The sequence below is a fragment of the Phacochoerus africanus genome, chromosome 4, assembly GCF_016906955.1.
Source record: "Phacochoerus africanus isolate WHEZ1 chromosome 4, ROS_Pafr_v1, whole genome shotgun sequence".
NCBI classification, from domain to species: Eukaryota; Metazoa; Chordata; class Mammalia; order Artiodactyla; family Suidae; genus Phacochoerus; species Phacochoerus africanus.
Window position 1 is genome coordinate 74,978,870 of NC_062547.1, and position 18,077 is coordinate 74,996,946.

The following is an 18,077-nucleotide window of genomic DNA, read 5'->3' on the forward strand; positions in this document are numbered from 1 at the left end:
AGAGAATTTTTTATGTCCAGGAAGGGTTGGGGTTTGCTGCCTGGAGAGGTGGGGTTGAATCAGAAGATTCTCAAAGTCTGGACCGAGGAATGCTTTGGTCTCACCAGATGCCAGAGTTCGTGGGACTGGAGGGTAAGCAATGTGGAGACTGGCTGGAGATGCCTCCAAACCCTGGGCATTTGGTGCTGGAAGGAACCTGCCAAGATCACCCCATCTGATTCCACCTCTTATGTGGGAGGAAACAGACCTCCCAGGCCAGGGATGAGGGACAGACCTCCCCCAAGGGTGGCTCTTGCCCATTCTGGAGCATTCCTAACTACATCAGGAGGCCCTGCCATAAACAACACTTAATTTGTCCAAACAGCCAGGTCTCAATGTCATGAGACCCCTTTCTACGTATCCAGGCATCAGCACTCCTTGCATTATTAATTTTTTTTTTGGCTGTGCCCACAGCTTGCAGAAATTCTGGGACCAGGAATCAAACCCACATCACAGCAGTGACAACACAGGATCCATAACCTACTGTGCCACCAGGGAACTCCCAGCACTCCTTGTACTGAGTTGAAGAGAAAGACTTACAGGAGGGGATGGAGAACAAAGAAGTAGCTTCTAACAGTGAAAGAACAGGAGGTCAGCATCAATGAAGTTGCCGTCTCTTTCCCGCAATACTTGTATTCCTGAGGACAGTGGTACTGGGCAGATGAGAGATTCTCGGCTATTATGAGATGGGGCACCTATCACTTTAAGAACCACAAAGACGGGAGTTCCCTGGCAGTCTAGTGGTTAGGACTTGGCACTTTCACCACTGCAACCTGGGTTCAATCCCTGGTCTGGGACTGAGATCACACATTGAGTCACTGCACACTGTGGTAAAGAAGAAAGGGAGGAAGGAAGGGAAAATATAAAAAGAACCACAATCAGAGATCCCGTCGTGGCTCAGTGGTTAACAACTCAACTAGTAACCATGAGGTTGTGGTTTCGATCCCTGGCCTTGCTCAGTGGGTTAAGGATCCGGCATTGCTGTGAGTTATGGTGTCGGTTGCAGAGAAGGCTCGGATCCCGTGTTGCTGTGGCTGTGGTGTAGGCCAGCAGCTACAGCTCCAACTAAATCCCTAACTAGATCCCTAGCCTGGGAACCTTTATATGCCTCAGGTGGGGCCCTAAAAAGACAAAAAAAAAAAAAAAAAAAGAACCACAAGGATATGCATGAAATGCAGATACTGAAAATGACTAGACTGGGGAGAGGGTCAAGATTCTCAAATGAAGGGGTGATGCCCTTAACATGGCTTCTCCTCAGACACATCAACGATAGGAAGCTTGAGACCACCCCCATTGGCCCACTTAGCCTTTTCTTTGTGGGGCGGGGGGCGGGGTGGCGGCTATGCCCACGACATATGGAGGTTCCCAGGATAGGGTTCTAATTGGAGCTGTATCTGCCAGCCTATGCCACAGCCACAGCAATGCCAGATCCGAGCTGAGTGGGCGACCTGCACCTCAGCTAATGGCAACACTGGATTCTTAACCCACTGAGCGAGTCCAGGGATCAAACCTGCATCCTCATGGATACTAGTCAGATTCATTACCACTGAGCACGACGGGAGCTCAGGCCCACTTTGCTTTCGAACAGAATGGCCACATAAAGCATGTTCATGGAGTTCCTGTTGTGGCTCAGCAGTAACAAACTCAACTAGGATCCATGAAGATGTGTGTTTGATCCCTGGCCTCGCTCAGTGGGTTAAGGATCCCACGTTGCTGTGGCTGCAGTGTAGGTTGCAGCTGAAGCTCGGATCTCGAGTTGCTGTGGTGTAGGCTGACAGCTGTAGCTCCAATTGGACCCCTAGCCTTGGAACTTCCATATGCCGAGGGTGTGGCCCTAAAAAGCAAAAAGGAAAGCATGATCATATTGAACCAGTTGAGTCCATGTAGACCCTATTAGACTCAAACCTGCATCTATTTCCTGCCTGTCCCTCATCCTAGTTCTGCCTTCAACACCCTCACCGACTGAGATTTTCTGGAGCTGGAGATCCTTTCCAGATTCTCTTTTCCAGGGTGAATGTGCCCCATCCCTTTGACTCTTCCTTTCCCAATGGTTATGCACCTAACTCTTGGGCATCATCTCCTAGGGGTAAACTCCTTCAGTTAAAGTGGGAGGGAGATGAGCATTTGCATCCAGCCAATGAATAAGGGGAAGCCTGTGCTGACAATATCTTCTTTTACTCAACACCTCACTGGAGGAGAAAACAGAGAGAGAGAGGCGAGTCTCTCAGCAGTGGGTGCACCTGGCTTCCTCCCTGTGATTCCTACCAGTGAACCTCATCCATTCACCCAATATCTTTTTTTTTTTTTTTTTTTTTGAGAGCCACATCTGCGGCATGTGGAAATTTCTAGGCGAGGGGTCAAATTGGAGCTGCAGCTGCTGGCCTACGCCACAGGCACAGCAACACGGGATCCAAGCCACATCTGTGACCTACACCACATCTCACAGCAACACCAGATCCTTAACCCACTGAGTGAGGCCAGGGATGGACCCTGCATCCTCATGGGTACTAGTTAGGTTCTTAACCTGCTAAGCTACAACAGGAACTCCCACCCAATATTTTTTGAGTGCCAGCTGTATGCCTGTGATCAACCCAAAGGCCCCTGCCTTCAAGTTTAAGTATGTAAAATATTTGTATGAATCTTCTGTGGCTGCTGTAACAAATCATCACAAATTTAGTGGCTTAAAACAACACAAATGTTTTCTCTGAACGAATCTAGATGCCAGACGTCCAGCTGAAATCCATTTCACTAGGCTAAAGGCAAGATGTTGGCAGGGCTGGTTCCTTCTGGAGGCTCCAGAGGGGAATCTGTTTCCTTGCCTTTTTCAGCTTCTAGAGGCGCCTGCATTCCTGGGCTTGTGGCCCTTCCTCCCAAAACTCCAAGCTGTTTTCTTTTTCTTTTCTTTCTTTCTTTCTTCCTTTTTTTTTTTGCCTTTTGTCTTTTTAGGGCCACACCTTTGGCACATGGAGGTTCCCAGGCCAGGGGCCTAATCGGAGCTGTAGCTGCCAGGCTACACCAGAGCCACAGCAATGCCAGATCTGAGCTGCATCTGCGACCTGCACCACAGCTCGTGGCAATGCTGGATCCTTAACCCGCTGAGCAAGGCCAGGGATCGAACCAACAACCTCATGGTTCAGATTCATTTCCACTGTGCCACGATGGGAACTCCCCAAGCAGTTATTTTCATCATCACAGCTCCTACTTCTATAGTCAAATCTCCCTCTCTCTTTTTATAGAGACCCCTGTGATTACATAGAGGACCCATCTGGATAATCCAGGACCATCTCCTCCAATTTTTTTCTTTTTTGGCCACCCTGTGGCATGCAGAAGTTCCCAGGCCAGGGATCGAACCACAGCTGTACCCAGAGCCATAACAGTGACAATGCCAGATCCTTCACCGGCTGAGCCATGAGGGAAATCCCATCTCCCCTATTTTAAGGTGCTTAATCACATTTGCCTTTTGCCACATGGGGGAACATTCTCTGGTCCAGGGATTAGGACGCGGATGTCTTGGGAGGGCTGTTATTTAGGAAGAAAACAATTCAGGAGCCAGAGGAGAAGGTAAGTAATGAAAGGGCCAGGACGTCCTCTGTGAGAGGTGGCCTGTGGGCAGAGACCTGAAGGAGGTGAGGGAGGCAGGTGTCTGGGGAACAGTGTTCTGGCAGAAGGAACAGCCAGTGTGAAGTCTGAAGGTCAGAGCCAGCCCAGCATAGCAGAGGAACAGAGAGGGAGATGCTGTAGCCGGAGAACACGAAGGGACACAGAGTGATGTGAGCTGAGGCCGAAGGAGCAAGTGGAGGCTGAAACCTGGATTTTCTGTGGGATGAGCATTTACCCCAGGGGTTTTAAGCAGGGGTATGATATGGTCCCTCTGGCTGCTGCAGGTAAAGATATGATATTACCTGGATTCATGGGGACCCAGGTAAGAATACTGTAATGTTTAGAATTTTTACAATAGTGTGGGAATGGGGGCTATTTTGGCACTTGGGTGGGGAAGGGGGCAAGTGGGAAATTAATCATAAATAATTCAGCAAATATTAATTACGTGCTTGGCCTGGCCAACTGTGGTCTCCACACCACACCTGGGAGAAGTGTTGGACCCACTCCCTCCACACTGACATGGAGACCTGGGGAGTGGTACCTGGGCAGAGCTTCATCCTGCCATTCTTCCTTCACGTCCATGTTTTCCATCCGGAGTGTGGCTTCAGTGGTCCCCATGGGAGCTTGGAAAAGGCGTCGACTTGAAGCAAGGATGAATCCTGAAGGGGGGCCATGGATGGAGGTTTTACTGGACAATCGTCATAATGACAATTCCCTTTCCACACACAGAACTTCAGAGATTGATCTGCAAAGAGCTCTTGTGTCCATCATCTTATTGAATCATTGCCCAGCCCCACGAGGCATCTCCATTTCATAGATGAGAAAACAGAAGCATAGAAAGCTGAACACCCATGTGGGTCTGGAGTTTGAAACCAAATGAGGGGTTGACCATCCAGTCCCAAGCATCCCTCCCTTTGAAGCTTTGAAATCCATCCTCCCCATGGTTCACCATTCCTCCCTTACCTTGGATTTCAACTGGGAAGCAAGAAATCCAACTAAAGTCATTTATACTAAAATGTTAACGCCTCATATAATTAAGCTTCTTTGCTGGGATTGACATTCAAACAGGACCTAGTTAACTCCAGCCCACTTCTATCTGCCTCAGCCCACCTGCCCTGCCTCTCTGTCCTGCACTCCCATCCCTGAAAAAGAAGCAAGTGCTGACAACCTGATTCTAGGACTAAAAAAAGCAGTGTGGAAAGTGACTGGGGTTGGAAATCAGGATCATCATGATTACCAACCACAAAATGACAGTTTTATTTTTATTGATGTGAGGAGCCAGCTGGACTCAGGGAATGGGGTGGGGGCAGTGTTCTAGATGCTGGCTTAAGTGCTCGGCTGTCTGGGAGTGTGGTCAGAACTGCTGAGTGAGAATGAATTTGGGTCTACCCTGGGGCATGGCAGACTTCCCCTGCCTCAGTTTCCCTGGCTGTAAATGAAAGAATTGGTCTAGAAATGATCACACCCAGGAGCCTATGACTCAACTAATAGCACGGGTTCTGTACTTTTAATCCAGTCGTTTTCAACTGTGAGTAACTGCTCCCTCCCCACTAGGCAATGTTTGGAGGCATTTTTGGTTGTCACAACTTGTGGAGGGGGTGCTGCTGGCATTAAGTGGGTGGAGACCAGGGCTGCTGCTCAATGTCCTACAGTACCCAGGATGGCCCTCCATGATCAAGAATGATTGGCCGGGAGTTCCCGTCGTGGCGCAGTGGTTAACGAATCCGACTAGGAACCATGAGGTTGCGGGTTCGGTCCCTGCCCTTGCTCAGTGGGTTAACGATCCGGCGTTGCCGTGAGCTGTGGTGTAGGTTGCAGACGCGGCTCGGATCCCGCGTTGCTGTGGCTCTGGCGTAGGCCGGTGGCTACAGCTTCGATTCAACCCCTAGCCTGGGAACCTCCATATGCCGCAGGAGCGGCCCAAGAAATAGCAACAACAACAACAACAACAAAGACAAAAAAAAAAAAAAAGAATGATTGGCCCCAAATATCCATAGATCTGAGATTGAGAAGTTGTCATCCTCACTTGCCAACACCTGAGGTCCAGACCTCCAGCAACTTCGCCCTCCCCATGCTGCACCTGCCAGGGTAGAGCTGGTGTGTGGCCATCCGTTAGGGTGTGTCTCCCAAAGCCCTTGTCTGGACGGAAGCCCCTGTGGATGGTGGGTTTGCATTTGGGATCATGGCTCAGAGAGGAAGTCAGAGGGAGCCTAAGACAGGTGATGGCCAGGGAGAGGGTAGGGGATGTCGGCAATTCAACCCTCCCCCACTTCAGTGAGAGTTTCTCACTGGATTCTTTTCACTGGCCTGAATGTCGTCATTCATTCATGGAGGAGGGACAGTAAGACGCAGTTTGGGGGAGAGAGAGAGGAAGAGAGAGAGAGGAAGAGGAAAATATCTTGATGCTGGGCTTAACAACCACCCAAAACCGTACTGCAAGAGAAAGTTCGCATCAATAGAAATTGTTTCCGTTCAGAAGGGAGTGGTCTTTGCGTCTGTTTCCCTTTTCCTGAGCTGGGTGTGAGCTCAGGCCCCAGAAAGGACCACCCACCTCTACCCCACCCACAGCTGAGACTCTGGAGCCACACCAGGTGGCTCCACGATCCTCTAAATGGCGTGTGGATGGGTCCCCGATGGGTCCAGACAGGTCCCGCCCTCTGATCCTGACTTCACCTTCGAGGGCCTTTAATAAGGCAGCGGGGAAGCTGAGAAGCGTCCCTTCGCATCCCTTCCCGCTGTGGCGCTCAATTATTAGCACATCACATACAAGTCCAGATAGAGGAGAGTAACTCTCTGGCTTCAACCATGTCGCTTCCTCCCCACCCGATAGGCAAGCCTCCATGTATACATCCATCAAATCCTTTTTCCAAATCCGCTCACGGCGTTATAAATAGGAAATACACAGAGGTGGGACGCGTACATTTCAGTCTCTCCGGAAGCGTCCCACAGAGGGGCTGAGGGTTTGATCCGCCCAATCTCATAGCCCGTCCTGGAAATGGTGCAGTCTTCTGCCTTCCAGGTGAACTGTGGGCTTGGGAGATGACTGGTGGGTGGGTGTGCACGGCGGATGGTTTTCTCCGCGTGTGGAAAATGGAAAGGTTACCATCGCAAGAATCCCAAGACCCTGGTTCTCTGCTCCCACCAGCCCCATCTGCCAGAAGGGGGTTTGCAGCAACAGTATTAGATGCTTGGGGACAATATTCCTCTGCAGGGCGGGGAGAAAGAAAGTGGACTCACCTCCGCGTGAGTCCCGGCTACCTCCGCGGCCTCTCCCGTTTACTCGCAAACAAAGACCAGCCGTGGGAGGATGCAGCCTGGCATCCCTCGTCTTCAGAGCGCGGTTCCCCGGCCTTCAGAGCATCCGAGGAAGATGCACGCAGGGGCGGACTCTGCATCCAAGGAAGGTCACCCAGAGCAATGTGACGGGCGCAGATGGGCGCTTTTGTCCAGGGGTGGAGAACGGCTTGCAGCTAGGGGTCGGCTCCCCTTCGCTTGGCTGCGGCAGCGTCCCCTGTCATCGTCGCAGCTCGTGCCTCCGAGGTATTCTTGCCAGATCCAGCGGGCAGAGGATCGGCTTCCTTAAGACAGTTAATTATGCTGCTTTTGTGTGCAGGGTGGGTGGGTGGGGGCAGGGCTGACCAAAAAGCACAGCCCCCTGCCAGAATCGGTGCTCTCCATTGGCTGAGAGGGGAGCATTTCCAAGAGCCCCACCAGGGGCAGAAGCGGAAATGATTTCCTGATGGCGCATCACAGATTTAAAAACAAAACAAGGAACAAATAAATAAATGGCGGCCATGGCCTCTTTCTTTAGATGATGAGGGAGGAAATAAGATCCTCAGGGACCCATTTCAAGGGCCCCTCAGCCGGCCGCTTACTATGAGCCATGTGCCAAACACAGGCCTGGGTGCTGGAGAGGCAGAATCTTCTCAGACACACTTACTCCAGGCCACCAAAAGGCGCCCCCTGCAGTTGTGCGTTTGATGATAGAACAGTATAGAGTTAAGGGGGCACCCTCTGAAATCGGACTACACTGGCTTGGCCACTCACTAGCTGGGGGGCCCAGTTGGATAATTGATCTTACCTGCTGGGCCTCAGTTTCCTCATCTGTGAAATGGAAACGTTAACATAATGGCGGTTCAGTATTTAATGAGGTGATGCACGGGAGGTGGCTTAGCACAGTGCCACAGCATGAGAAAATTTATATGCGTGTTTCATGCTGCTGCTGTTTTAATTTTTAGACTGGTAGCAGGTTGAATGGTTGCCCCCCCCCCCCAAAGATATGTTTCATGTCCTAACCTTTGGAACTGGTGAATGTGACCTTATTTGAAGATGGAATTGACTTAAGGATCTCCAGATGAGATCATATTGAATTTAAGATGAGCCCTAAATCCCATGACAAATGAGTTTATAAGAGAAGGGAAGGGGAAAAGACATGAGTGTGTGTGGGGGTGGTGCCATGTGAGACAAAGGCAGAGTTTAGGGTAATGCATCTACAAGACAAGGAATGTAAAGGATTGCTGGTGGCCAGTAGAAGCTGAAGAGGCTCAAAATGAATTCTCCCTCACAGCCCCCAGGAGTCTGTTGTTTTGTGCCACCTAGTTGGTGGTACTTTGTTATGGCAGCCACAGGAAACGAATACATTACCCCAAATAGGAACAGGTGCCTTTTGTTACATCCTGTCCTTCTTAATCACTGTGGTGGTTTTTCATTCGTTCTGTGAACACATGACATCCATTCTCACCACAGGGCCTTTGCACAAGCTGTTCCCTCAGCAGGGATGCTCTTCCCCCAGATGTTTGCATTATTCAGCTGTCAGCTCAGAAATAATCTCCTCACAGAGGCCTTTTCTGATCACCCCCTACTTTGCCTCTCCCTCCAGCATCCTCCATCCCATTACCTAGTCTGATTTTTTTTCTTAGTATAATTTTTTAAATTGTAAAATACACCTAATCTGAAATTTACCATTTTAACCACTTGAAAGTGTATAGTTCAGTGACATTAAGTATATGCACAGTGTTGTGCAACCATCCCCACTATCTAGTTCCAGAACTTTTTCATCACCCTAAATGGAAATCCTGTAGTGCTTAAGCAATCTCTTAATGTTCCCTGCCCCGTCCCTGGCAACCACTAATCCACTTTCTGTCTCTGTGGATTTGCCTGTTCTGGATATTTCATATACATGGAATCATATACTATGCCATCTTACTGGCTTCTCTCACTGAGCATCATTTTTCAAGATCATCCACACTGCAGTGTGTTTCAGTGCTTCATTCATTTTTATGGCTGAATCAGGTATTCCACTGAATGCATAAGCCACTTTTTGTGTAGTCATTCATCACTGGATACAAAAAAGTGTTTTTACATTTTGGTGATTGTGCTGCTGTGAACATGGGTGTACCTGGATTTATTTGAGTCCCTGATGTCAGTTCTTTGGGGTATTTACCTTAAAGTGGTATTGCTGGGTCATATGCTAATTCTATGTTTAAGGTATTGAGGAGCCTGTTGTTGTTTTTATGACTTACCACTATTTGAGATCATTTACTTATTTCTTTGTTTATTGCAGAATGCCCTTGTTGGAACACACATTTCAAGAGAAAAGAGACTTGGTTGGTCTCGTACACTGTAATGTGCTAGGGTGGCAGCACCCAGCACAGAGGAGATATTCGGGAAATTCAGGTAGAATGCATGCTGACTCCCTTTGTGGGTCTCAGACCATACTGTATTCACAGTGATTATATGCTGCCCCACTCACCGCATCAGGGTCTGTGCCCCTCCAAGCCAGAGGCATAAAGGCAACCTCCCCACAGCAGGGGAGGAGAGCCCAGAACCTACAGCACAAGGTCTGGACTTTGCACCTCCTGCTGGAGGGAGTGGAGCTCTGGGAAGAGACACTGAGTGCAAAATCCAGGTCAGTTCTAGTGCTGGGCACTGGGATATGGACAGGAATATGATTTTGCTGACTTTGCTTTCGTAGAACTCCCTCTCAGGGAAGCTGGTGGGCAAGGGAGTCTGGGCTGACAGAGACACCTTTGAAGCAAAGCGACTTGTGGGGAGTGGCGCATGGGGAGATTTCTTGGGGTGAGTCGGGGGTGGCGATTATATGAGTTGGATCTTGAGGAGTAAGTAGGAGTTGGTGGGATGAAGAAGGCGGGAGAAAGGCATTTAGAAAAGAAGGGCATTTATAAAGCAGCAGCCCCTTCTCCATGAGAGCGTTGGGAGCTGTCCGTGGTGCTACAGCTGCTGCCACAAAGCCGCCGTGTGAACCAGGCTTGGCTCTTGTCTGGATTATTTATTGATTTGTTTGTTTCTTTTTTGGCCACACTCATGGCACGCGGAAGGGATCATCTAACTGGAGCCATAGCAGTACAAGAGCCCCTGCAGTGACAACACCAAATCCTTAACCCTCTGAACCACAGGAGAACTTCTTGTCTGGTTTATTTGTAATTAAAATATATGTGTATATTATGTATATATATTTATTTGTGTATATATATGTATATATGTATGTGGGTGTATATATGTATATACGTGTGTATATATACATATGATATATATTATATGTCCTATATATTATATATATGACACAAATTTTCATTCTATGCAAAAAATGCCTTATAAATGTAAATTTCAGTGGCATTAATTATATTCGCAATGTGCAACCATCCCCACCATCCATCTCCAGAACTTTCTCACCTTCGCAAATGGAAACTCTGTCCCCATTAAACACTAACTCCCTGTTCCCGTTCCACCATAATATAAGTTTCTTGAGATGAGAAATGTTTGTCTGCCATTGTTGTATCTTTTTATTAAAAATTTATTATTAGGAGTTCCCGTCGAGGCTCAGGCAGTGGAAATGAATCCGACTAGGAGCCATGGGGTTGAGGGTTCAATCCCTGGCTTCACTCAGTGGGTTAAGGATACTGCATTGCCGTGAGCTGTGGTGTAGTTTGCAGATGCGGCTTGGATCCGGCATTGCTGGGGCTCTGGCATAGGCCAGCAGCTATAGCTCCGATTAGACCCCAGCCTGGGAACCTCCATATGCTGCAGTTGTGGCCCTAAAAGGACAAAAAGCCCCCCAAAAGTTATTAGTAGAGTATAGTTGAAATACAATGTTGTGCCATGTCATTGTTGTACCTTTAACCCCTAGGCCAGTGCTTCTCACCTCTGGGCAATTTTTACCCCACAGAGGACATTTGGTGATGTCTGGGGACATTTTTGGTTTTCAGAGCCAGGGGACGGGCATAATACTGGCACTGAGGGAGTAAAGACCAGAGATGCTGCCTAATACTCTACATCCACAGGACAGCCCCACCCCCGCCAAAGCAAAGAAATTGTCTGGCCTCAAATATCAACAGAGCGCAGGTTGAGAAATCCTGCCTTAGAATTACACTTGAAATATAGTTGGTTCTCAGTAAAATTTTCTGAGGCAATTAAATTGCTAAATCTCCTTGAATCTCTTTTTCCTGATTTGCAAAGGGGATTCGTATAAGTACACTCGATCCTCTTTATTCACTGTATTTGTAAATTTGCCTACTGGCTGAAATGTATTTGTAACCCCAAAATCAATACTCACGGTACATCCAGGGTCATTTGTAGACAACATAAAGAAGTGAAAAATTTGAGTGTTGGCCATGTATGTGTTCCTGGCTGAACCAGGTGATGCATATTTCAGTCTTGACTGTAAACAAGACTGACTTTTAACATTTTTGTTCTTTCTGTTAGTGATTTTGCTGTTTATAATGATCCCCACACATGGTGCTGAAGTGCTGTCTAGTCTTTATTAACACAAGAAGACTGTATGGAGAAGATACACATGTTAGATATAGTGCTGTTGACTGTGAGTTCAATGTTAAGGAATCTACAATGTATATTAAATAAGATACCTTTAAAAAAATACACATAACACAAGGTTATGTTTTGGTTGAGTGATGAAAATGTTGTGACCAGAGGCTCACAGGAACCTAACCCTATATTTTCCCTAGGAGCAATGGTTCAATATTTGGTATTTCAGTGTCTGTAGCAACTTTAAAAACAGAGATGCTGGGAGTTCCCATTGTGGCTCAGCAGTAATGAACCTAACTAGTATCCTTGAGGATGTGTGTTCAATCCCTAGGCCAGCTCAGTGGGTTAAGTATCCGGTGTTGCCATGAGCTGTGGTGTAGGTTGCAGACTCCGCTCAGATCTAGCGTTGCTGTGGGTGTGGCATAGGCTAGTGGCTGCAGCTCCGATTCAACCCCTAGCCTGGGAACTTACATATGCCATGGGTACAGCCCTAAGAAAAGAAAAAAAAAGGAACAGAGCTGCTGCCAATAAGAAAGAATCAACTGTATCCACTTCTGAGGGCTATTTTGAGGACTAGATAAGATTGGGAATGTAAAACATTTAGCACAATGGTTATAGTAAATAATAGGAAAATAAGGTATTATGCAATACATACAGTATATTAACATTGAAACAGAACTGCTTGGGTTATGCAGCCTGGGTTATCTAGTTAGAGCTGCAGGGAATTGGAGGGAGGCTGCGTGTAATTACCATGCTGGCCTTTAGCCAGGGCATGGTGGGAGAGTGGCATTTGCCAGACCCACTAGGTTGTCCTTGTGGCCACACATGGTCATTAAGACACAAATGGAAGAATGCCATCTACTAAATCACCCATACGGCTTTCCTTGGCACCCTATGCTTGTCATGGTTCCTGTCCAAGAATTAACCAGCCCTGTGCCTATTTAAAAAGGGGCAAAAAGGATTTGGAGAACAGACTTGTGGTTGCCAAGGGGGAGGGAGAGGGAGTGGGATGGCCTGGGAATCTGGGGTTAATAGATGCAAACTATTGCCTTTGGAACGGATAAGCAATGAGATCCTGCTGTATAGCACTGGGAACTATAGTCACTTGTGATGGAGTATGATGGAGGATAATGTGAGAAAAATATTGTATATATGTACGTACGACTGGGTCACTTTGCTGTACAGTAGAAAATTGACAAAAACTGTAAATCAGGTATAATGGAAAAAATAAAAATCATTTAAAAAATAAAATAAAAAGGGGCAAAAGTGCACCACCATCCCCTGCCCCCAGTCAGTAAAAATTATTTTTTTCCTTTTTATGGCTGCACCTGTAGCATATGGAAGTTCACAGGCTAGGGGAACAAACAAAAAATAACACAGAGAGATCTCATGTACCCTTTTCTACTATGTTACCCAATGGTAGCATCTTGCAAAATTATAGTGCAATTATCACTATTGCTTTTGATACTGTCAAGATAGAGAACATATTTCCATCATCGCAGGATCCCTCGTGTTGTCTTTTATAGCTATTTCCACTCCCTGTTCCCCCCTTCCCCATGTCCTTAATCCCTAGAAATCACAAATATGTTCTCCATTTCTATAATCTGACTTTTCAAGAATTTATGTAAATGGAATCATAAGAGTATGTGACCTTTCACCATTGGCTTTTCCCACTCAACATAATTCTCTAAAGCTTCATCCAAGTTGTGGTGTGTATCAAGAGTTTGTTCCTGGAGTTCCAATGGTGGCTCAGTGGTAATGAACCCAACTAGGATCCACGAGGACACTGGTCCATCCCTGGCCTCGCTCAGTGGATTAAGGATCCCACTTTGCCATGAGCTGTGGTGTAGGTCAAAGATGCAGCTTGGATCTGGTGTTGCTGTGACTGTGGCATAGGCTGGCAGCTGCAGCTCTGACTGGACCCCTAGCCTGGGAACTTCCATATGCCTCTGGTGCGGCCCTCAAAAAAAAAAAAAAAAGAAAGTTTGTTCCTTTTTATCGCTCAGTAGTCTTCTATTTGTGTGAAATGTCAAGAACTGAAGACAGAAAGCAAAGTAGTGGTGGCCAGGGGCTCAGGCCAGGGGGTTGGGGAGTGACTGCTCAGGGGCACAGGGTTTGTTCTTGGGGTTATGAACATATTCTGGAATTAGTGGTGATGGTGGCAGAACTTTGCGAATGTACTAAAAACCCCTGAATTTCACACCTTTGATGAGCGAATTGTATGGCATGTGAGTATATCTCAATAAAGCTGTTTTAACCCAAGACTACCATAATAGTAATTAATAGTTTGGTTATGATTTGCTTCCCTATTTCTAAGTTCCTGAGGACTGGTACCATGCAGCTCACTTCCCCCAAGATGGTCCTGTCTGGAGTAAGTGGGTCAAGAAATAGCTCTCAAAATGAATTACCCTTAGAATATGGTTTCTCCCCTTCGGCACTGCTGACATAGGGGCCACGTCATTCTCTGTTGCGGGGGCCCTCCTGGCCTCTGTAGAGTTTGGTTATGATTTGCTTCCCTATTTCTAAGTTCCTGAGGACTGGTACCATGCAGCTCACTTCCCCCAAGATGGTCCTGTCTGGAGTAAGTGGGTCAAGAAATAGCTCTCAAAATGAATTACCCTTAGAATATGGTTTCTCCCCTTCGGCACTGCTGACATAGGGGCCACGTCATTCTCTGTTGCGGGGGCCCTCCTGGCCTCTGTAGAGTATTGAGCAGCGTCCCTGGCCCCCACCCACTTGGTGCCAGGAGCACCCTTAGTCATGATAATCGTAGATGTGCCCAGATACTGCTCACCGCCCCCTGAGGGCAAAACACTGCAGTTGAGAACTACTAATTTATTTTATTTTTTTATTTTAACTTTATTTTTTTGTCTTTTTGCTATTTCTTTGGGCCGCTTCCGTGGCATATGGAGGTTCCCAGGCTAGGGGTCGATTCGGAGCTGTAGCCACCGGCCTACGCCAGAGCCACAGCAACGCGGGATCCTGAGCCGCGTCTGCAACCTACACCACAGCTCACGGCAACACCGGATCGTTAACCCACTGAGCAAGGGCAGGGACCGAACCCGCAACCTCATGGTTCCTAGTCGCATTCGTTAACCACTGCGCCACGACGGGAACTCCCGAGAACTACTAATTTAGAGCCGCCAAATTTTAGATGGTGAGTGAACCCTCAGAAGGCCCCACGAAAAACTGGCACCCAGGGGGCTGCCGAGGGGACAAGCAAGACTTGGCCGTATCAATAAGGACACATCGACCCGGCCAGATATGGTCAGCAAGGTAACCAAATCCACCCACGAGATAAAAAGTAAAAACTCCAGCCTGGTTTTCAGGGAGGGAAACCTCCAAAGTTGAGTGGTTGAAAGGAAGTCAAGGACCCGGCAAGGGGCGGGCTTGCGGCGAGGGGCGGAGCTTGGGCAGAATCTGAGAGGGCCGGGTCTGGGGCTCGATGTGGGGGTGGGGATGGGGGGTGGGGTGTCAAGCCAAAGACCCTGGATGCTGAGTAATGGAGGGAGGGTGGGGCTCCGGGTAAGGGGAGGGGCTTTTTCCGTGGGCGGGGCTCGAGGCAAAGACAAGCCCCCAGACGCAATATAGGAAATGAGAAGGCACAAGCTTCGCGCGGGGGGGCAGGGTCTGGAGCGCGTGGCGGTGCGTGAGCGGCACGCGGACCGCGCGCGAGCCTGGATGACGTCACACACCATAGGCCCCGCCCCTTCGCGCCTCGGGGTTGGCGGGCGCTCAGGGAAGACGCCAAGATGGCGGCGAGTAACTATTACGGATTCGCGCAGGGCTCCGGCTCGCAGTACAGGTAACTGCCCCTGCGTCGCCCGCGCCGCCCGGCCCCGAACTCGGGGAGGCCGCAGCCCCGAGTTATATGTGTCCGGGAGAGCGAAGGGGCTCTTGACGTGGGATGGGGCCCTGGCCCTGTCTGGGGAAATGGGCCTGAGGTGGCGCCAAGGTCTGACGAGGAGTGGAGCTGCCCTAGGAGGGCGGCGGCACCTGACTTGGGGGAGAGAAGACAGGCCTGGGAGGGTGCCTGGCCCGGCTGGGGGAGAGGAAAGGGCCAAGGACAGGCGGGGATGGGGGGTGGTGAGGAGAAGGGGAAGACCTGGGAGGAGACCTGGCGGGACAGGGGCGGAGCAAAGACCTCAGCGCTGGAGAGGGGAGTGGAGGTGGGGACTTGATCCCTGATGGGGAGCCAGACGGCCTTGGGGGAGTGCTTGGCTAGGCCGCGGGACGGGGGCGGAGGTGGGGTGGAGGTGGAGGTGTGAACCCTGATGGGGAGGGCGAATGAGAACACAGACCTTGGAGGGTAACTGAGGGAGAGGCAGAGGCATGGTGGAGGGAATAGAGGCCTGAGAGGGGTTTGGGCAGAGACTTGAAGGGTAGCAGTGTTGATGTGAGGGAGGTCCTGACACGCGTTAGAAGAGTGGATGCCTGGGGCTTTCAGGCGAGGAGGAAAGTGAGGAGGGGTAGAGGGACCTGGGACCTTGAAACTCAATGGAATGGATTATTGGATTTTTAAGATTTAGTAACAGACAGGGATGTCTACGTTTGGGAGGGGAGAAAAAAGAGCCTTGAGGAGAAGAGCTGGGGGTGAGGGTGGCCACAGGTAGGAACCAGCCAGGGGAAGGAGAGAATCTATAGGTAGTACCCCTAATGTTCAGACACCCCCCTTCCACACACACACCATTCTCCAAGGCTTCTCCTTGGAGCCTCTCTGCAGTCTCAGTTCTTCAGCCTAGCACTCAAGATCAGGAATCCAGGGCTGGCATCCCTGGGGGAAAGTGCCTTCCCCCCCACATCATTTTCATTTATTGCCCTGTGTCAGTTTCCAACTAGTAGCCTGGCAGAATTTCTTGGGCCGATTTCTCACAGACTGGATTTGAACCATCCCTTAGATAACTAAGATGTGTCTGCAGCTCAGGAGAGCCTGTGCTGCACATTTCATTCATATACCATTTCAGCACATTGAAAATAGATAAAGCTAGTGAAAAGATGGTGGTGACCCCTCAACCCAGTTGTTGGGATGTTCTTTCCTGTGGGATCAGAAGGAAGTAGGTCGAGGCTTAGAACCATGGGTTGGGGAAGTCAGGAGAGCTCCTCTTGTTTTCTGCATCCAGAATGGTCTCTAAGGTCTTGTCATGGATTTTTCTATCAGGGAAAGAATGTCTGGTCTGCTGTTTCCTGGAACAGAGTGTTACTTTTTTTTTTTTTTCCAAATTATTTTTTTGGACCTTGGCATGTGGTATTTCCTAGGCCAGGGATTGAACCTGCGCCATAGCAACGACCAGAGCTGCTGCTGTGACACCGCCTCATTCTTAACCTGTTGTGCCACAATGAACTCCCAGAGTGTTACATTTTTATGTTATCCTTCCTGCTTCCATCATTTTTGGTGGTATCCTGATTGCTGGTGCTTAGTCACAGCAGCCAGACTCTGCTGGCCTTCTTGGCTGTCAGAGACCAATGTCCTTTTGAAACGCTCTGCCCCTCTGTCCGCATGCTGCTCTTTTTTCTCTCTTCTCTTTCTTGTTTTTTCTCTGTTTCTCCACTGCATTCTTCAGTCAGATGTGGAAAATCGCTTAAATGTTATGCTTCCTATTAAGATTATCTTCCAGAGGAGAAATTGAGCATTTACACTGTTAAGATAGATAATTGCTGGCTTCGGTAGATGTTTTTGCCATTTATTTGAATTAATGTGCTTATACATTTTGGCACAGCTTTTGTCTGTATTTTGTAGTTTGTATCTTAGAATTGTCCCCAAGAGCATGTGTTTTTCCTTGAGAAAAGAGTAGATTTAATGGAAACAAAAACATAGGAGTTCCCTGGTGGCTCAGCTGGTTAAGGATCTGATGTCACTGCCGTAGAGCATTTGATCCCTGGAGGGAGAACTTCTGCATGCTCTGGGTGCAGCCAAAAAATCAACAACGAAAACCCATAGGAATCATAGCAAAATAAGTTTCAGTCTCACAAAACCTTTAATCAAGATATTCTTCCATTATCTGAATGGTTTTAAGTTAACCAGACATTCTATTTTGGGGGAAATGACTTTTGCTTGGACTCTTCAGCTGCTTTCAAAGTATGTATTTCTTATACAATATGCCATGGAAAGTCTGATCAGATAACAGATTTTGAGAGTCCTAGCTTTAGGGTAGCATTTGGGCAGCAGTATTTACAAACCCCATTTAGTGAGTTGCCAAAGCAAAGACAACAGCTTATTTCTTAGAGGAATTTTGCTTTGGTTTTCCTGGCTTTTAAAATTGGTAATATAACCCTGGATAGGAATATTCTTTACATTGTTATCTGTAAATAGAGTTGGAATCTGAACTGTCTTAAAATTTAGTGGCAATTGGATACATTTGCACTATTGAAGGTATAAGAAAAGCTTGCAATTACTTACTAATAATGATGATTTTCATTTATTTTACCTTATGTGTCCTTTTAAATCTTACAATACTTTTTTAGAGTTAGAGTTAGTGCTGCAAGTATTCAGAATTAAGGATTAATCCTATGCGAAAAGTTGAATCTGACAGTACATTTAATTAGCCCTGAATGCAGTTTTCAGTTGTGAGGCTGAGAGCTGCTCAAGAAATCTGGCAGGGCTCTTATGAGTTAAGTCCTGTTGGTAATGAAAACGTCGAGAGCTCAGAGCTGGATGG

General features: G+C 48.1%; 2 protein-coding genes across 9 annotated transcripts in view; one reads left to right on the top strand and one right to left on the bottom strand.

Moving 5' to 3' along the window:
• ATCAY (ATCAY kinesin light chain interacting caytaxin) overlaps positions 1-7,223 on the bottom strand; it is a 37,807-nt gene extending 30,584 nt beyond the window's left edge. Inside the window, exons 1-2 of the mRNA XM_047777508.1 lie at positions 6,877-7,223; positions 4,181-4,298 (exon numbers count right to left, since the gene is read on the bottom strand). Of these exons, the coding sequence (XP_047633464.1) occupies positions 4,181-4,257 (77 nt within the window). The 5' untranslated portion in view covers positions 4,258-4,298; positions 6,877-7,223. The remainder of the gene's footprint in view (positions 1-4,180; positions 4,299-6,876) is intronic.
• A 7,854-nt stretch (positions 7,224-15,077) lies between these two features.
• ZFR2 (zinc finger RNA binding protein 2) overlaps positions 15,078-18,077 on the top strand; it is a 53,229-nt gene continuing 50,229 nt past the window's right edge. For 2 of the 8 annotated variants that reach the window (XR_007134480.1, XM_047777515.1), the window contains exon 1: positions 15,080-15,226. Coding sequence is in view for 6 of the 8 variants with exons in the window: in XM_047777515.1 (XP_047633471.1) it covers positions 15,174-15,226 (53 nt within the window). In the remaining 2 variants the exon portion in view is untranslated. Of the gene's footprint in view, positions 15,227-18,077 lie in introns of all 8 variants that reach the window. The other 6 variants (XR_007134479.1, XM_047777516.1, XM_047777513.1 and 3 more) reach the window with 5 other exon arrangements.